Source organism: Ictidomys tridecemlineatus, chromosome 10, assembly GCF_052094955.1.
Source record: "Ictidomys tridecemlineatus isolate mIctTri1 chromosome 10, mIctTri1.hap1, whole genome shotgun sequence".
Taxonomy (NCBI): Eukaryota; Metazoa; Chordata; class Mammalia; order Rodentia; family Sciuridae; genus Ictidomys; species Ictidomys tridecemlineatus.
The window spans coordinates 33,405,436-33,425,331 of NC_135486.1; the positions used below are offsets into that span (position 1 = coordinate 33,405,436).

Sequence of the window (19,896 nt, forward strand, 5' to 3'; positions counted from 1 at the left end):
CACTCAGTCTCTCTCAAGTCCTGCCTGTGGCGGAGAGTGGAGAATGTCCCGACCTCCCTGCCACCCCCCACCCCAGCGTCCCTGAGGAGACCAGGAGGAAGCGCCCCTGCCGTGGTGCGTTCATGGAAACTCAGGCCCTTCCTTGCCGGGGGTCAAAGGGCAAATTGGTGGTGGAACCAGGAAAGGGCCTCTGTTCTCTTGACCTCCAGTTTGGCACTTGATGTGCCCCACCCCTACCTCATAATCCTGCCTCGTCTTGGTCCTTCTTGGAATTCTCTGGAATCAGTTGTCCTTTGCCGGGCAGAGAGCTAAGTGCTGCACACATCTTACCACATGTGATTCCCACAGCTCATCCAGGAAGCAGGTCTAACCTTAGCTTACAGGTTAGAACACAGGCAAGGGGCAGAGCCAGGCCACCACGGCAGCACCTCTTCATGGAGAGGTGAGTCCCCGGGTGGCCCAGGCTGCTGGGAGCGCGCCCCACCCCCGGATGCTGCAGGGGCCTACGTGAACACGGTCAGCAGCCAGGCAAGCCCTTCCAAGAGGACCTGTGTATCCGGGAAGAGGGCTCAGTGGGCTTCTCCCTGGGTTTCTCACTCTCCCCATTGCTGAGTGGGAGGTACTGAGGAGCCAGGGGTGACCTACTCAGGTGAGTGCCACTCATGTGCACCTTGGGGACGTTCTCTGTGCCCTGAGACCAGGGGCATCACTTCTGCTCTAGGAGTTCAGGTGCTCTGGGCTTCCTGGATGAGAGCCCTGGACTGCCGCACAATCCCTCATTCAGGCGCCCAGCCTCCAGCGCCCACTGCCTTGCCAATGAAGTCACACGCACCTCCCTCCTACCGCCACCTCCCTACCCCCAGCTCCAAGGAGAACAGTGTGACCTTTGAAAAAAGCGAAGGGTCGCCTCATCAGCCAGGGTGGGTTGGCCAAAAAAGTGAGTCTGCTAAAAGTCCTCCTCCCCACAGCAAGGGGACTCCACATGTCCTCCTCGGAACCCACAGAGGGAGGTGGATGGGAAAGACACTCCTCCCCACAATGCTCAAGGACAGCCGCAGCAGCACGCTCTGTCCCCTGAGAGGTGGGTGCCAGAGGCGTAGCTAGCAGAGCCAGGGAAGGGAAAGAGGCACATGAAGAGAGAGAAGCCCAGCCCCGGCCGGCATCTGCCTCCCCCACAGGGCAGGGCTGGAAGGGGTCTTTCTCCCCCCTGAAGCCAAAAGAGCGAATTCATTCTCCACTTGACCTCATCAGGCAGCAAGTTCCACAGAAGGAGAGAAGGGCAGGTGGGGTGATCTTGGATAAAAGCTTGGTCGTCCTTGTTCCTAAACAGGTTGTCCCCACTGTCTCCTCCCAGTGGCAGCTTGTCTTCTGGGTTGATTCTGTCCCTGTTAATAAATTCCTTGGGAACACAGTAGTGACTGCAAATGTCACTGTCCTTTTCGGCAAGTAGATTCTCAAGAGGCCCCTGGCCAGATAGGCAGCAGCCAGCCAGCTCTCACTGCCCTGGGAGTCTCCACTTGCCAAGGTTCCCCCACTTACCCTTGTCCAAAACGTCTAGGAGAACAGAGTGCCGAGGCCCCCACCTGGCTAGACTTCTCCAGCCAAGGAGGGGCTTGTACGGAGAGCTCTGGCCAGGACCGGGAGAGCTGTGCCCATTCTCCTCTGCGGCAGAACCTTCCCTGGATAGGAGAGTCCCTGAGCAATGTCTAGAGCTATTTCCACTGAACCAGCTTCAGTTCTATAAAGAGAGGCTTGGCACTCTGTGGGCAGGAAGGACTTTCATTAGGCTTTCCACTGGGGTGAGGCCCGAGCCCACGGTGGCCTGTGAGGACCCAAGAGACCCCAACTGTGTCTTGAAAGGAAGAAACCAGAGCCCAGGCTGGTGGCGAAAAGGGTGGGCCCCAGTGTCAGCCCTGTCCTGAGAATGGACCCTCCCCTTCCTCATCCCTTCCCGTGCCAACCCCACTAGCCTTCATTCTTTCCAGAACGACCTTTCTCGTGTCCAGGGCAAGAAAGTTATGTACAGGTCAAGAGGCTGCAGTGGGGGGCTCCCTAGAGCATGGGTTTAGGAACTAGAACCCTGACCCGGCCTTTTCTTTCTTGACCCCTCTTCTCTTCCCTGTCATCTCTGCTTCTGTGACTCTTCCTGCATCTCTCTGTCCTAGCTTAACTCTGGCTCCCCCTGCATGGTGTCCTCTCTGAGCCCCTGGGGTTCCTGACCATGTCTCACTCTCTACCAAGGTGGGAAGACATGTGCCCTGATGCCCACAGCTTCCTGCTCCCCCAGGAGGCACCTGCTCTGAAAGTCAGCACGCAGCACCCGCACAGTATATGACATGCCCCACCATGAGATGAGAATGTCATGCTGCTTTCTGATGTCATCATAAGGAAGGACATTTTGAAAAGTGACAGTAGCACATGTTCACTTTTCTCCAGACACATTTTAACTAAGAGTGTCTCCCCACAAAGAACACACCATCTAAAGCCTTGTTATCCAAAGCATGATCCGCACACCACCAGTCTCAGTGTCACCTAGGCAATGGGTCAGAAATGCAGAATCTACACTGCAGGTTTGGCTCAGTGGTAGAGCTCTCACCTAGCATGCACGAGGCCCTGGGTTGCATCGCCAGAATGCCAAAAAAAGAAAAAGAAGGAAGAGGAGGAGGAGGAGGAAGAAGAGGAGGAGGAGAAAAAAAGAGAAAGAGATGAAGGATTCAGGTCCTATCCCAGACCAACCCAATCAGACCTGCATTTTAACCAGCTCCCAGCAGATTCATATACGTATTACAGTTTGAGGAGCTGGACCTCAAATACATGTACACACACCTGTGTGGGAGACACCTGTGCAGGAGCATGGGCACGTTCCAGGTCAGTACTTGTGCCACTGACCCTTTACCCTCTTTATGAAAAACACAGAAAGAAGCAGCAGGCTCTGCCCCTTGTCTGGAACCTCTCATTCAGGAGCAGGGTTTCACCGAGCCATGTATACCTGCCAGGAATAGGGCAACAATAATCCACCTGTCCCTATATTTTCCAAAGGAGGAGACAGTGAGCTGAGAGAATGTGCTTTTGTGTGTGGAAGAGAAGAAGGTCCAGGGGGAGCAGTGGGGCCTTGGGCCTTGCTGGGCCCTTGGGGCTTCTACACCCGGGACTTTGCCCTGTGGCAGTCATTCAGATCCATCCCTCTCCTGGCACCTCTGTCCTGCCTTCAGCCTCCCCTTGGCACTATCGATCAAGGAATCCACTTCTCTCAATGCCAAGAAGCATCTTCAGAGCCTCTTTCAAGCGGCGTTATCACTCCTGGATATTGGGACTTCTCTGGTCAGGAGCAGGTCTTTCTGCTCCACTCTGTGGTTCTTGTGCCCCAGGGAAGGCTTCTCTACAAAGCCTCCCTGGGTCTGTTCCCCACTCTGCTTGGCTCCTCCACCCAAGCTCTGTAACTTGGGAGGAGAGAACCCCATGGCACAATGCTGTCCCCAAGTCCTCGTCACCTGTCTCCCTGAATGCTGGGCAGTTTGTCATGTGTGATAACAATGTTCTTCTTTTCTCCCCCTCACAATGCTAACTCACCGGAACTAACAGCAAGCATTCAGAATGAGCGTAAGTCCCTGTGTGTCCCTCGGCCCTTGTGCCTCTGGGAGGTCGGAGGGGCGGGAGAAGACCAGGTCAGGAGACACCTGGGGTCACAGGCCTCTCCACTGGTCCTGCCAGGACTTCTGAAACCAGAGTCCTGTAGGGAGGTGCCTTACCACACAGCAGGGAAGAGCTTACCTGGAGCGTCCTTTGCCAGGTAAGGCAGAGGAACAGGTAGTCAGAAGAGGGTCCCTAGATGGAAGTTGAGCTGCTCCTACAGACTGCAGTGGCTGTCATGGGACCCGGGGTAGAAAACTGACCTAGAGTGGAGGATCTGGCTCATGGGCACCCAGACAAGTCCCCGGGAAGCTCTCTGGGACTAAATTCCCCTCACCATGGTTTGGCCATTGGTTGAGCTTCAGGGCTCAGCTGCAGTGACCCCTGAATTCTAACAAAGTAGCTGCTTTTGTTCCTGTATTCATTCAACACATTTATCAAGAAGCATTGTTCTTTGCACTAACCAAAACCAGGTTTTCAACTTTTGATGGGAAACAATGGAATCTTTTTGAAAGGATTCCTATGTTTAGCCTTTGACATCACCTCCTTTCCTGTAGAATTGGGGTCTCTAGAATAGGGTCCTTTCCACATCTGCTTGCCTTTTTGCCCCAAGCCAGGACCCAGGCAGGTCCCTGCAGCTCTGACCACCCACTGTGTGCCTTGTTGCAGTGACCCAGCCCCCAACCATCACCAAGCAGTCAGTGAAAGACCACATCGTGGACCCCCGTGATAACATCCTGATTGAGTGTGAAGCAAAGGGGAACCCTGCCCCCAGGTGAGTGGATGGAAAGGGGACTATAAAGACTGTGCTTACACCACACCTGGCCTCTGGGCCTGGTAATACTTAAGGCAAATGAGGCAGCTGAAAACTTACATTCATCCATTGAAAAAATATCCACTGGGTATCTACTAGGTGGAAAGCACAATTTAGGTAACTAAATTTGATGAGGAAAAGGAATAGAAAAAATTGAGTGGCTTGTCTCTATTCACACTGAAAAGCCAGGACTAGATATTAAGTTTTCTGGCTTTCATCCTAACAACCCACTGCCTGTGTTACTGTCACCTACTCCGTGTTCAGCTTATGGGAAGTTCCTCTTCCTGGCTAACTGGAGACTTTCCTGCTGAGCTTGTCTCTAGTGTGCTCATTAGGACCAAATGAAATGTCAGAAGATACAAGTCAAAAGCCTGCTCTGTCCAGCCTCTGTTGGGTGTCGTGACTTAGGTTGGCTTGTTCACCCTCCTGGCTTTCTCTTGGGCAGGACTGATATCTCCCGAAGAAGAGAGAATAGAGGGGCAGAGGGTTTTAAGTACATTTTTCACGGTTACCTGCTTGAAAGGGGCAGGACCCAGTTTTAAACCCATTCCTCCTACCCCCAAGGCCATACCTCTGACCCCCAAGGCCAGATATGTTTCTGCCAAACAATAAGAGTTAGAGATGGAGCAGCTGTGAAGTTATCCATCCCCCTCATCAAACTAGCATCCTCAGACTGGACCTGGCAGGAGGCTCCTGCAGGACTCAGACCCAGCGTGACAGTGCCCACCTGGGGTTTCTGTCAGCAGGACAGGCAGACAACCTTGTTCCAGTCCTTAGGTTTACAGGAGACAGTCTAATCCAGAGTGTTGAGCTCGGAACCAGCAGGGACTCCCTCTCCCGGAGGGGCAGCCGGGGTTCTAGTGACCGTGCCTCTGAGATTTGGTCTTTTCCCCTTTGGTTCCTTTGTGAGGACAGGGAGCAGCCATTGCTGCTCCTGTTTCTCCTCCTGCTTTTCCTGGTTCTGACCTGGGCAGCTGAGTCCTAGCTTCAGCAGACATGCACGTCCTGCCTGGAGAAGCACAGGGACTTTTTTCCTCCCCCGCCCCTTTTTTTTTTTTTTGCGGTGCTAGAGATGACTCCAGCCTCATACACCACCCGGGCAAGAAGCACTGTACCACTAAGCCCCCTCCCCAGGCCCAGAGGGGCTTTCTAGTACTCTTCACCAGTGCTCAGCATCATTAAGCTGCTCCTCCAGGGCACCATGGTGTGGCCAGTGCTTCCTCTGTGCTCACTGAGCCGGACACGGATGGGCTAAGGCATTTTTCCTTTTCTTTAGAATGGATTATGCAATTTCAGGGCAGGAGGGGCAGCACTAGCTCCCTAATGCGTTGGGGTTGGGTAAAATGTGAACCTGAGTTTGCATTCCTGGTCGGAGGTTAGGAATGTCCTGGGTGGAAGGAATAGCTGACTCTGGATTTTTAAAAAATCAAAATTGCTACCCACTTCTCAATTATATATTTAAAGAGCGGAATCCCCTAAAGTCTAGTTGAGTATCCACCATGATTCCCAGCCTCGGCCCGGTGACAACACTAACGCCGGGCCCTGCCCTGAAGAGACCTGTATGGGTCTTGGGACTTTGCACTCTCAGGAGCTCCCCAGAGGGTGCTGGGACAGGAAGTCTGGCCCTGAGTCGGGGATCTGGGTTCATCTGGAGCCCAGCCAGGTCCATCCACCTTGCCCGCCTCCCCCGCACTGTCCACAGCTTCCACTGGACTCGAAACAGCAGATTCTTCAACATTGCCAAGGACCCTCGGGTGTCCATGAGGAGGAGGTCTGGGACCCTGGTGATCGACTTCCGCAGTGGTGGGCGGCCTGAGGAGTACGAGGGCGAATACCAGTGCTTCGCCCGCAACAAATTTGGCACAGCCTTGTCCAACAGGATCCGTCTGCAAGTGTCCAGTGAGTTCCATGGGGCGGGGCTGACATGCCTGCTCTTGAGTAGAAGGGAAGGAATACGGAAGGTCATTCAAAGAGGGTTGCCCTGCCCTTGGCCTTGAGGGTGCCCTCCATCGATCTCCCCCCACGCAGAAAGATTCCCTGGAAGGGAAGCTTCCATACCAGAATCTGCCACCACTTGACCGGCCACTCTGTATAGGAAGAGGGGAAAGGAGAAGACATTTGAAGATGGGCGTCCACCCTGACCAAAGGCCGCTCCTCCTCTTAAGGGCCCCATCCCCCGCTCTGGCCTCCCTCATGCTCCAGTTTCCCCTGCTCACATGCCCGTCCCAGCCGTCAGCCTCACTTCCACCCTCCTTGTCCTTCTCCCCAGAATCTCCCCTGTGGCCCAAGGAAAACCTGGACCCCGTGGTGGTCCAAGAAGGCGCCCCGCTGACGCTGCAGTGCAACCCCCCACCTGGCCTGCCGTCCCCAGTCATCTTCTGGATGAGCAGCTGTGAGTCTCGGGAGCCTGCTGTGTCTTGGGGAGTGCGGCGGGGGTGTTGGATTGAAGGGTTTGCCCAAGCTGGAGACCGGGGACTTGGGAGAGGCAGAGGCAGAGCTGCCACATGGCTGAGAACACGGCTGCCATCACTCTGTGACATTGAGCAAGTCGCTTCACATCTTTGGGCCTCAGTTTCCTCTTCTAGAAAAATCAGGATTAGCATCATACTTATCTGATGGGATCATGGTGAGGATAAACACATCTAATGTGCTAGAACCAGGCCAAACACACAGGAAGTTCTTGGTAATACTGGTGATGATGAAGGTGAGGAAGAGCAAGAGAAAAAGGAACAACGAGGAGGAGAACCCATGTTTCTTCTTCTTCTTTATTTTTTATGGTTCCAAGGATTGAACCCAGGAGTGCTTAACCACTGAGTCACATCCTCAGCCCTTTTTATTTTTGATCTCATTAAGTTGCTTAGGGCCTCGAACTTGCAATCCTCCTGCCTCAGCCTCCTGAGTCCCTGGGATTACAGGCATGCGCCATTATACCCAGTCCATGTTACATCAATAGGCAGCTGAAGGCAGATGATGCTAAGTCTTCTCTTTCAGTCTGGTCAGTGTGGATTTACTCCAAATCACACCTCCAGTAGAAGGGAAAGTGGGGGAATGAAGGCTTTGATAAAAGGGCGATGGGGAGATAGGGTGTTTGGATCAGTGAACTGGGTAACAGAACTCAGAGATGATTCTGGCTCAGTTTTGGACAGAGGCTCATTTAACCTCTCTGGACCTGTTTTTCCCACATTTTCAGTTAAAACTCCAGGGGTTATTATAGAAATGCATAGAGGACTGATGTCTCTGTATGTCCCTGGCTTCCCCTCCCCCTGTCTTCCTGCCCACCCCTCTGCCTCCTCTGTCCCTCCTTCCATCCCTCCCTTCCCAGTCCATCCGTATATCCATCCTGCTTGCCCATCATCAGTATTGGTCCATCTCACATTCTACCAGCCTGTTGCCAGGAGAGGCTGCCATGTCAAGGCAGCAGCATTGCAAGTTTCTTTGTGGGGTGAGGATGACCTTGTGCTCAGTCACTGTCCCTGTCTTCTCATGTCAGTGTGGTGTGGGGGGCAGGCTGCCTGGGGCAGGCAGGTGGTTCGGCTTGTCTGTTCCCTTTTCGGACTCTCCTCCCTCACCCACCACGTCACGATCTTCACCATGGTGTGCCATGCCAACTCCTGAGGAGACCTCACAGCCTGCATTTCTTCCAGGCCACCATCAGCTGTCTGTCACCTGATTGCAACACTTCTCCTTATCGGCCTCCCTCATCTTCCTAAGACTCTAAAACGGATGGTTTCATTCAAATGCTTCAAGCCACCTCAGAAGTGCAGGCTCCTTTCCCCAGCCACTCAGTCCCCTCTCTGACCTGGTCCCTCTGCCTCGCTATCCCTTCTCCTACCCTCCTCCTTGTACCCTTGAACCTCCAGATGAGCTCCTGTATCCTCTTAACCTTTAGCACATACTCTTCCTGCTACTTGGAAACCACTAAGTTCCCATGTCTTTTCTGCCTGGTGTAAGACACATAGCATTCAGGGTGCAGCTCTAGACCTGCAGGGGATTGGCCCTTTCTGCAGTCCATCTCCTAACCACCCCGCCCCCAAACGTTCCACTCACCACATTACATAGCAATTACTCATTTACCTGCTGTCGCAACTGTTAGACTCAGGGTTCATTGATGACCTCTCTCTTTTTCACCAGCACCTAGCACAGCAACTACACATAGTAGGCCTATAGCAAATCTCCAAGGAATAATTCAAGGAGCTGACCATCCTACTGTGCAAAAGTTGGTATCACCTTGTGCTTTTTGTGTGTGGTAGTGGGGATTGAACCCACAGGTGCTCTACCACTCAGCCACATTCTCAGCCCTTTTTATTTTTTATTTGGAAACAAGGTCTCACTAAGTTACTGAAGCTAACTTCAAACTTGTGATTCTCCTGCTTCAGTCTTCAGAATCTCTGTAATTATAGGCCTGCACCATCATGCCTAGTTTGACCTTGTGCTTGAAGACATGATGACTTGAGAATCAATTGTGGGGATAAGAAGGAGCTTGCTATGAATAATCAGCCTTCAGTATATGTTAACAGATCTCACCACCTGGAAACCTAGTCTTTTGCTTTTATGTCAGTGCATCAAAAAGATATAGATGGGATGGGGATATAGCTCAGTATGGTAGAGTGCTTTTTTTCATGCACAAGGCCCTGGGTTCAATCCCTAGCACCAAAAATATAGATAGATAGATAGATAGATAGATAGATAGATAGATAGATAGATAGATAGATAATCAAGTCTGAATGCTGAGCTGAATTCTCTGATGTCATTCATTCAAAAAAGTACACATTTTTGTATTTCAACATCTCTAAAATTGGAAGACCTCTTAAAATCAAGAGACTACATCTGTTGGTATACATCTTAGTTATAATCAGAAGTTGTTTTTTTCTGAGGATTAAAATTTTTTTTAAAAAAAAAGGTGTATTATAATTGACTAAATGGCTAAATTTTTATTAAACAGCATAGCTAAGTTCAACTTTATTTAATTCCACAACCCATGGAGCCCTGGTGTACTGTGTTCTAAGATGGGACATAAAGATGAGTGAGTTGTAGTCCCTGCCCTCAAATGCTCTTTGTTAGTGTGAGCATTTGAATCCTGATTTGAGGACATCCAGTGGCTTGTGTTCCCTCCCTCTGGCCTTGGGGTCAGCCAAATCATTTGTGACATGAACAGGAGTTTGAGAAGCGTGGCCATAGAGTATGGACATGGTAGGCAGGCAGGTCTGGGTCTAAATTTCTGCTCTTCCCTCCCTGCCATGCAACTCAAGACTCTCGGTCCTCTACAGGAATAAGCCCTGCCTTAGAGGTGAGAGGATTGAACCGAGCAGTGTCAAGCTTCCGGCCGTCACCTGGCCGGAATGCTCAGTGGTCCAAACCGTGTTGCTCATTATTGCTGTTATCATTACTACTAACCTCGCCTCACATCTCTGCTTCCTTACAGCCATGGAGCCCATCACCCAGGACAAACGCGTCTCCCAGGGCCACAACGGGGACCTGTATTTCTCTAATGTGATGCTGCAGGACATGCAGACTGACTACAGCTGCAATGCCCGCTTCCACTTCACCCACACCATCCAGCAGAAGAATCCCTTCACCCTCAAGGTCCTCACCAGTAAGTGCAGGCCCCGCCTGGGGCTGGGACTGGGGCCAGAGGAGGCAGCTCACTGAGCCCACCAGCCCTGGGTACCCGAGTCTGTGAGGGAGACTCATCCCCGAGGCCGACCTAGAAATCATTCTGCTCCTTGTGCCTGAACGACTACAGCTACCCTTAGACGATGTCTCTTGATTCTGAAGCCTTGAATAAACTTGGCCCCACTCCCAGCTAGTGCTTCTCAAACTTGGCTGGGAAATAGAATCACACACCAAGGAGCATCTGTCCTACCTTGACAGCCCCGGGCCTCTGAGTCCTTAGTTCTCCAGGTTATTCAGTGCTCCCAGAGTTTAAGAATGACTGCTTCAGTGATAGTCAGGCATCCCTATGACGCACTTGGCTTGTTTCTTTTCTTTTTCTGTTATTATTATTATTATTATTATTATTATTATTTTAGTTATTGATGGACCTTTATTTTATTTGCTTATTTATATGTGGTGCCAGGAATCCAACGCAGTGCCTCACACGTACGTACAAGGCAAACATTCTACCACTGAGCTACAACTCCAGCCCCTATTCTTTTATTTCTATTCATTGCTTGATTATCTTTATTTCTAGAAGAAAGACAGAGTATACGATATTAAATTAAGTGGAAACACCACTATAGATGGTTTGCTTCTGTAATATGTGTTTACCGAACCACTCGGATTCTCTGTGTTTACAAGTTACAGATTTGTCTTAGCTTTCTTTGTTTTCATTTTTATTCCATGATTCTGCTTGGCTGATACAAAACAAGTCAGCATTTCCTGTCCCATTATGCTGGTGGCCCTCCACACAGGGACGGGAGAAGCTTAGTAGGAATGACAAGGTCAAGTCAGCCTGGAGTTGTTGCTACAAAGTCCCCAGCTTGCTCAGGACACTGGAAGTTGACTCGGTTGGTTTATACCATGGCTGTGTGCCACATGCCTTTCCCAGAAGAGCTCCCCCAAAAAGAGAGTTTTAATTTGTTGGACTCATGCTGTGAATGGTGCTGGCGAGGCTGTGGATGGCGAGGCTCGTGGGGAGGCCAGAACACCAGTACTGAGAGTGCTGGCACGTTCCACAGGTCGGAGGGAAAAGGGTGAACGTTGGCTTCCTGCAGCGCACCAGGAAGAGGCTGAGGCTTGGTGGGTGCCCCTGGGGAAAGGTTTGCATGGGCTCATCAGCGCAAGCAGGGTCTTAACCCCAGAGAACTCTTCCTTCCTCATGGGTCCTGCTGGTGACGGGACAGGTGTCTGATCACACAGCCACTTCCACCGTGACAGAGTGTGGGATCTGTCAGCAAGCTCCTTCATTTTTCAGCTTCTCATAATTGTTTTTTCCTCCTCTTTTTCCCTTTCTTTCCTCATTTTCTTCCTTTTTACCTTTTTACCTTGTTCCTCTCTGTTCTTCCTCTCTCTTTCTTGCTTTCTTCCCACCCCCACCCCATTCTTCCTTTTCTTTGAATTCCATTTCCTCTCTTCTGATCGCCTCCTGCCTCTGCAGGGTCCCCACATTTTGTTCCCAGAAGGCGTTGATGGCCTGTGCTGTGTCAGACCCAGCAATGAGCCCCACGTGGTCCTGGCAGGGTGGCCCAGCTTTGCTCTGCTTGCTCCCCCGACCCCTGCTTTCTCATTTCGTACCCAGGCCCAGGGGCACCCTCTGGAGAAGAAAGTTGGTTTATCTGCAGTGTCTTCTTAATGCACCTTGGGTAACTACCTGCCAGGGGATGATCTGGGAAGCACCGTGTGGTCTGCCCAGGACCTTAGAGTGATCTCAGTAGCCAGAACAGGGCTGGTCATGGAAGGAGTCAGGGGAGGAGAAGAACCATCAAGAGCACATCACTTTTTGAGTTGACCCTGCACCTCCTCCGGGGCCCTTTTCTCCTTGCCCCAGCAGGGCTGGAGATCAGCCTGCTGCTCCTGGGCCAGAGTTAGGAGCCTTCTGCCATCCTGAGCAGAGGCCTGGAGATGAAAGTGACGAGGAACTCCACTCTGTAAAATTAAGCACTTAGAGGTTTGAGCAACATTTACAAGTGGAACTTTCCAGAAATACCCTTTTCTCTACCCAAGGATGTAAGGGACGTTTCTTTCTGCTTCATCTCTGCCCCCCCCCCATTCCATTGAAAACTCTTTCCTCCAAATGATGGGAAGCCCTCGAGGTGACTGGAACAGAACCATGTCAGCTTCCTGGAGTTCTCCTGGGGCAGCTTTGGCGAGAAACAAGTTCCGGGCATCTGAGCCAACTCAGAATTTGGCACAGTTGCTTAAAATAGCACAGTTGAGCTCTCTCGACTTTTCTGTCTGGGAAGGACACAGGCTTTTTCTTGTACCTTCAAAACCAGGTCTGGGGGTGGGAGGCAAAACAGTCTGCCCACAGTTTGCCCATTTGGAAAGAAATAAATCTCATCACACTCTTTTTTTTTTTTTTTTGTATTAGTTGCATTAAAGGAAGGGAAGAAAGATATATAATACAAAATGCTAGTCTATCTAAAACTCCAGGTCTGAGGACATAGCTTAGCGTCCGAGCACTTGCCTAGCATGTGGGAGGCTCTCCAACACTGCAAAAGTAAAATTTAAAAAAAAATTAATCTATTTTTGGATGCAGTCAAAGATAGCCATGGAGTCAAGCTAACAAAGATACACCTGTCCCTCTTTGCCCTCTCTGTGACAGGCATCTAAGAGGCACCGTGATGAGGGAGAAGAGTCCCCCGGAGGCAGACAACAGAGTGCATTCCAGCTCCCTCTTAACGTCTAAGTGACAGACTTAGGGGAGTCAGAAAGTCTCTCTGAATCTCTCATCTGTGCTGCAGAAGCCACAAACGATAAGGCCATTTGTGAATGTGGGTCACTCCTCTGGAAAAAGAAAGGCTGGCAGTTTTACTCAGTGGCATGGGATCATGAAAGAAGGGGCCCTTTTCTGTATGTGCCATCATTTCCCCACTAGAGGAAAGGAGTGTTCCCTCCCAAGACCAACCACAGCTCCCACCTATCCTGGTACCCCCCGACACCCCATCCCATTGCAGATCCTTTTCCACCTTCTGCTCCAGATAGACCCAAGCCCATCTCCCAAGAGGGCTAGATTTTTTGTCACCAAGCCCATATTAAGAGATAGTTCAAATAATGAAAATCTTCCTACCGGGTGTTATGCAGATTGGGGATGCAATGCCAGTCCTAGAAAAGAACTCGCAGACCCTCTTATAATGAGTTGTAACGGGATTTGATCTGTCTTCAAATATGCAAATGTTTTGGCACAGCACCTGGCCTCCCCCAGGCGGTTGGACTGGGTCCTGGGCTGCTCAGGGCTGTCTGCTTAGCTTCCAGTCTGTGGCACACCCCCACCCCCTGCTGGGACTGTCTAAACTTGAATCCTGGAAGGGGATGGAGGGTGATGGCAAGTAAAAAGCTCCTTAGGGACATTGGAGTGTTTGTCTGTCCTATTCCAAAATGTCTTTTCACTGAGGATTAAAGGCCTCAGGGTTTTAATGACCTCACATTAAATCCAAAGCTACTGATCTTGCTCCTTAAGAAATGTCTTCATTCCCAACGCACTGACAGAGCTCCAATCTGTAGTATAGCCCACGGTGTAGAACTTGGAACTCCCGACCTCACTGTCCTGTCCCAAGCCCCCCTTCCAGTCCAAGAGCTGGGACCTCAGCCACACTGGAGCACTCCCCAGCAGAGGAATCCCAGAGACCACGGCGTGCCCACCTGGCCAGATTAGGACGGTGCTTGTTGCTAGGCATTGCCAGGGTCCCTCTGTCGACCCTCCCTGTTTTGATGACTATCTTCTTCCCCCATTTACCTCCTCCCTCCTGCTGCAGCTTAGCTTCTGCACCGGCAGGACTTGGCTCTTTTCCCCAGAGCTCACTAACACGCCTTTTTCTTCAGCTGCCCCAAGAGCTGGCCTGATCCGGAGTCCTGGGAAGTGAGGACTCAGACAAGAAGTTGGTCCTGAGACTGCTGCAGAATGCCACTAACCCTTATCTCATCTGTTTGAAATATAGTAGGACCAAGCAAAGTTCAAACCTAATTTCTTTAATTAAAAACAAAACTTTATTTTACTCTTGCCTTCTTTTGCAGGATTTAACCTTTCTGTTCCTTTGAGAGTTGTTTTGTGTTGCTTGTCCAAACACGTCCCCTTCCCAAGCGCGCGTGTTTTCCTTTGCACACATCGCAGGCGCTCTCCTCGGTTGTTTTGTAGCTTCGCTTTTCTGTTTCTCTCTCCCCGTGTATGCCTCCATGACTTCTCCGTGGCCTTCTGTTTGCTCACCCTCTTTTGTTTATTGCAGACCACCCCTATAATGACTCGTCCTTAAGAAACCACCCTGACATGTACAGTGGTGAGTCGTGGCGGTAACCTTGGGAGTAACCTTGCCTGTCCTAACACCAGTTTGCCTAACTTGACTGATACCATGTCATTAACTCCTGCTGGGTGGCAGGTGTGACAGCTGGCCAGGCCAGGGTGCCAAGGTGACACGTCAGGATGCTGCCTGCCAGGTCAGTGCAGGAGTGTGAGGCAGCTCACGTGGAAGTGGTGTGATCTCCCCAAATGTTCGAGCCTCCAGCGGCCTCCAGTGGCTGTCCTAGCAGAGGGGCTCACCCCAGGGTAGGGCTTCAGAAGAGCTCCTTGGAGGTGCCAGCAGAAGCATAGGCATCAGTGTCGGATGGATGGAGAGGACCTGAGGTGCCTGCCCACAGTGAGGAAGAAACAGGAAGTCTGGTTCCTGCAGGCAGTTAAAAAACTGCAGGCTGCTTTTAGTGTCTGCATAGGAAGAGTCTGCTTTGCAGTGTAGCCTTAGTTCTAGGGAGTACTGCTTTATAGCTAGACCCCAGGTCTCTTCTAAATCCACCTGGGAAGTGGGAGTAAGTCAGCTCAGCATTGCAGGTGAGTATAAATGAAGCTGGCCCGTCCTCGGTCCTCTTGTGTTTCTTCTTGCCACTGGTTCAGGCAAATCCCCTGTCCACCAGCCCACACTTACAAGTCATGGAACAATTGCATGAAACGTGTGTCTTACTCATCCCACAACTGGTTGCTGAGTCTGACTACTAGGGGAATTGGCTATTTCTGCACCTGAATTTCACGTCACTGGGGCCCCAGAATGTCTTCTTTACCTTGAGCAACCAGAGGAATCATCATTTGATGGCTCTGGCAAGACAGCTGTGCCCCATCATCCATTATGCCTCAGAAGCTGAGGCTCCAGGTCCCCAAGGAGGTCATTGGGGGCTCAAATAGATAGAAAGTGTCCATCCTGAGGTGTGCGAATATAAACAATAATGGGTGTCTAGAGTGGGGGATGGGTGAGGGTGGGAGAGCCAGTGGGGGAGGCCGAGGCTCCAACTTGGCACCAGGAAGCTAGAACCGCACTGAGATTCTGCCAGAGAAATTGACTGCCTAAGGAAGCAAGGGACCTTGGTTGGATTCTGAGAATTGTTTGTTTTCAAGCTAACGGGGGCCAACCACTATTGTGTCAAAAGCCCCCGAGCACTAATACAGAATATGCCTTTTTCTAAATTCCAATCGGTTTGAGGAAGTATTGTGAATGCCAGAGTACATCAAAGTCAGAAGGGTCACTTAGAGACCATCTGGTCCAAGCTCCTTGCTTTCTATAGACTCTGCAAGGAAACCTGTTATTTTATCACTGGCATAAGGTTGAGTGATGCCAGCCACTTCAACCAATTTGGAACCAGTAGTTGAGATTATTACCAGAAAAATCAATGGAAGTTGTGAGAATCCCCCAGGATGCTGGCACCTACAGAGCTCACAGGAAGACTGACCCCGAGCACTCAGTCCAAGGGGGGTCAGGGGTAACCCAAGTACGAAGCTGCTGGAAAAGACATCAAGTCCACATGAGGCACACGTTGAACACAGGACAGCTAGGCTGATGGTTCTAGAAAGGAATAGGAAGTTCAAAAGGAAGGAAGAGAAAGTTCCTTCCTGAGTGCAGAGAGCTGGACAGAGACATCATCTATGGGGCGACTGCCCAGAACTTCTCTCTATTGGGCTTTGAAGTCAGCCTGTCTCTTGTAGTGGTAGTGGCGACCCCATACTTCTATTTTGTTCTGATGAGCCAGTGGGTTGGAAGCCTCTGAACATGGACCAGATGCCCCCTGACCTGCCGCAGTGATACGGAGGCCACTTGGGAGGGCAGGTGGCTGAGAGTGGGCACTTAGAGGGAGACCACCTCGAGTTAAACCCAGGCTCCAGGACATGTCACTGAGTGCCACTGGGCAAGCCCTTTAATGACTCAGAACTTTCATTTCCTTACCTGTCAAATGACATCCCAGGATGGTTATGGTTTTTTGTTTGGTTTGGATTGGTACTGGGGAGCGAATCCAGGAACGCTTAACCACTGAGCCACATCCCCAGCCCTTTTTTTATATTTTATTTAAAAACAAGAGTCTCGCTGAGTTGCTTAGCGTCTCACTAAGTTGCTGAGGCTGGTTTTGAACTTACAATCCTCCTGCCTCAGCCTCCGGATCGGCTGGGATTACAGGCGTGAGCCACCACACCTGGCCCAGGATAATAGATGTGTGATTCCCTAGCCAGGTGTTGGACACATCACCAATGCTACATCAATGTCATTCATTGCTGGCTTTAAAGGGAAGGGAGTCATATTGACTGTGTCATGCATAGCTCATCTGTCTATAAAGCTAAGAAGGACACAGAGAACTTGAAAAGAAGACAGGGAGAGACAGGCAGGCACATGTAGGAAGAAAGTATACACAGAGGGAAATTTTAGGGCAGACCAAAGAAATAAAAATTGTCTGAGACTGAGGGGGAAAAAAAGCCCCAAGTGCTGTGTGAAGGAGTTGAGTTAGATTTATGGAAGAAATTTCCTGGCAGTGAGAGGTATCAAATGTTACTAGGCAAACAGTTTTCTCATCTCGTGGAGTTGTCTGGTCAGAAATTCCTAGAGCCAAAGAGTTAGACGGGATGCCAGGAACGCAGCCCCAGGAGTCTCTGGTTCTCAATTCTCAGAATCAGAGGCAGCAAAGCATGTGGGTATAGGATCCAGCTGCCCCTAAAAGCTGTTTTTGGCCAGAGTCCTCAGATGTATCTGATTTGTTAGGCTCTCTCGTCCTGCTACCATGCAGTGCTGACACAGGGGAACAATTATGTCAGCACTCTTGACCTTTCTTCCTGTGGGACACAATCCGGAGCCATTTTTCACTGGACCTTTAACATCAATATGGCTGAGGCAGCAGCAGCATCTGATGTCCCCTGGCTGACCATGTGCCCCCAGAGACCCATGAGCCCCTCTCTGAGCCACAGCTTTTGAGAGAGCAGGAGGGGACCGGCTGTCCTTGGGTGGAGGTCAGATGGGCCCATGTGGGAGGCTCTTCCTGAGTCCATGCAGATGTGAGCTATAGTATCTGGAAGATTCTGAGATTTGTCAGGTTTTAGGTGAGACCCCACTCCCAAGATCAGGAAGAGTAACAGGAGCGTTGTGAGGACAGACGTGCTCGCGAAGGATCCATGCTTCCATGGAGAGACACTCATCTGGCACCACTTGCAATTTCATACAGTAATTTACATTTGTCTTGGTGATGACTGGCCCCTGTGTCTACTCCGGGAAAGAAAAAATAGGTACCCTGGCTTGGGAACAGTGGCTCCCAAAGCCACCAACTGGATCATCATTCCTAAATTTTCATGTCAATTCCTCCTGTTGCAACTGACCACATTTCTTTGTAACGTTCCATTTAGCGCCAGCCTTCTTGATCCTAAGGATCCCGTGTGTCACCCTGGCTCTTCGGCAAGCTTTCTGTGCCCTTCAGAATCCAGCTCAGATGCCATTGTGGGCCTGAGGTTACCTAACACCCACGAGGAGAGACGGAAGCTTAGCTGAGACCGTGAGAGGAGTAAAGCGTAGTGGAAGAGTCCCACCAAAGCAGCTCACAGACAATAAGATCTTTCCCCCTCACCTCCTTTGCCCTCAAGGAAGATATTCCAAAAATTGCCCATCAGAAGTAAGGACAAGCGGGGTCTCCGGCTTTAGACACAGTGGCCATTTAGCACAGGAGCATGAGTTTTGATGCTAAATATCCAGAATGAGCTTGTGACCTCAGGCAAGTCTGTTGACTTCCATTTCTTCTGATAAAAGATGGGGTAATGCCCCCACGTTTATAGCGAGGTTCCACATGATGCTGGTGCAGATGGAGTCGTCGGCACCGTTGACCCCTAATAAATGCTTACCAAGTGGTGGCCCTGATTTTTACCTCTGATTTTTTAGGGTGTTCTTTCTTTTCTTTTGAACTTTGGCCTACTTCCCAGTAGTGTCTCCGTCCCTGAGATAGTTCTGTGTTGCTAGCCCACATCCTACAGGGCGGTGTCGTGATAGCCTTTTTATAGTCACAGCTGTAGCGTCATGGCACCCAAAGTGGGACTCTGTGCTTGTCTCCCTCCTCCCCGTCCTCACTGCTTCGCTGGTCATGCGTGTTTGTGGTGCCGCCTGCTCTGGTGTGATTAAGTGTCCACCGAGTCACAGATTGGTTTCTGCACAGGGTCCCCTCCTGGAATGAGTATAACGACTGAGCTGGGCATCTTCCAAATCCTCACAGGGCTCCCGGCTCCCACCTGATCTGAAAGCCTCCTGCCCTGCCATGTCCTCCTTGTGGTGCCCTTGACCTTGTGTTGCCTTGACTTGTGTTGGTGACTATAATGATGGGTGGGAGGAAGCTCCTGCTTTGGGGTCGGCTTCCTTGGGGCTGAGAGCTGGATGCTACCAGAGCTGTAGATGTAGATGGTAACCCATTAACCACATAATGGATTAACCCCTCGGTAGCCATGGTTGTGTACATGTGTGTGCTGGTGGGACAGAGGAAGGCATCTACAGAAAGAGAAAGAATGTTCGGGGTACATCGTCTCCTTCTTTTTTTTTTATTCCCTTCACCCCCTTTAATTCACTCATTCTGAAACATTTAATGAGCATTTGTTATGTGCTGTGTTTGTGCCAGCAGCCTCAGTACCTCAGGATATGTGTCATCCTTTTTTCCCTTGACAGAAAGATAAATTAGAAGCAAACCCTACAAGATTCACTCCCCAGTGGCTAATGGAGAGAAGCTGAACACTTCTAGGACAGGAAGCCCCTGGTCCAGCCAGGCAATGGCTACCCCGGAAAGCTCCATTAGGAAGCACCAATTATACAGAGACAGAGGCGCCCGCCATCTATCCCCACTCTGCCAGTGCCAATTAAGCCCTAGGATGGATGCCTTTGTTCTCAGTCCAGGCATCTCTGGGGGCTCCCAGCTCTGGGCAGCTCTGCCGTCCCCCCACCTCCCACTTCCCAACCAAGCCTAAGACCCATTCAACCCAGGTGCAGGCTCAGCCTATAGCTCCTTTATAATCACACACCTTGGGGCAGAGGGTCCCTCCTCCCGGGTCCCTTTTGCCTTGGGGCTGCCTGATTGGGAAACCCTTGCTCTTCTCTCTCCGTCTTACCCATCTCCATAGAACTGCACAAAGAGCTGTGGGGGAGGGGCAAGGCGCAGGTCAGATGGGGCCCACTCTGGAAGCACCCACACCAGCCTGACCCCTTCCACAGGGAAACCAGCTTCCTGATAATGTCAATCTGTGAGCCACGTGGCCTTTAAAGTGAGCGTGAATTTCGTTGATTTCAGACCCCTGGCTGCCCCAGCCTAGTTGTCCATTCGGGCTGTCTCTCCCCCTCCCCCCAGTATCTCACACGCAATTAACACCCCCCCCCCAAAGCCCCCTTCCAAAGTCATTAGTGGGGAGGCAGAATGGTGTTGGCCTCAGAGTGATCTCCTGTCATCTCTGCTCATTAATTCTCTCCAGGTCCTTGCTAAGCCATTAATAACCCCTCCCTGCATGTCTGACTGTTTATCTGGGGCTTTGTGGC

At 50.9% G+C, this 19,896-nt stretch overlaps 1 protein-coding gene across 22 annotated transcripts in view; it reads left to right on the top strand.

Annotated features, from left to right (window-relative positions):
* Nfasc (neurofascin) overlaps positions 1-19,896 on the top strand; it is a 174,483-nt gene that overhangs the window by 102,641 nt on the left and 51,946 nt on the right. For 11 of the 22 annotated variants that reach the window (XM_078022665.1, XM_078022662.1, XM_078022669.1 and 8 more), the window contains 6 exons: positions 3,583-3,600; positions 4,300-4,405; positions 6,147-6,343; positions 6,714-6,836; positions 9,867-10,037; positions 14,326-14,376. In XM_078022665.1, coding sequence (XP_077878791.1) covers positions 3,583-3,600; positions 4,300-4,405; positions 6,147-6,343; positions 6,714-6,836; positions 9,867-10,037; positions 14,326-14,376 — 666 coding nt within the window. The remainder of the gene's footprint in view (positions 1-3,582; positions 3,601-4,299; positions 4,406-6,146; positions 6,344-6,713; positions 6,837-9,866; positions 10,038-14,325; positions 14,377-19,896) is intronic. The other 11 variants (XM_078022663.1, XM_078022674.1, XM_078022675.1 and 8 more) reach the window with 3 other exon arrangements.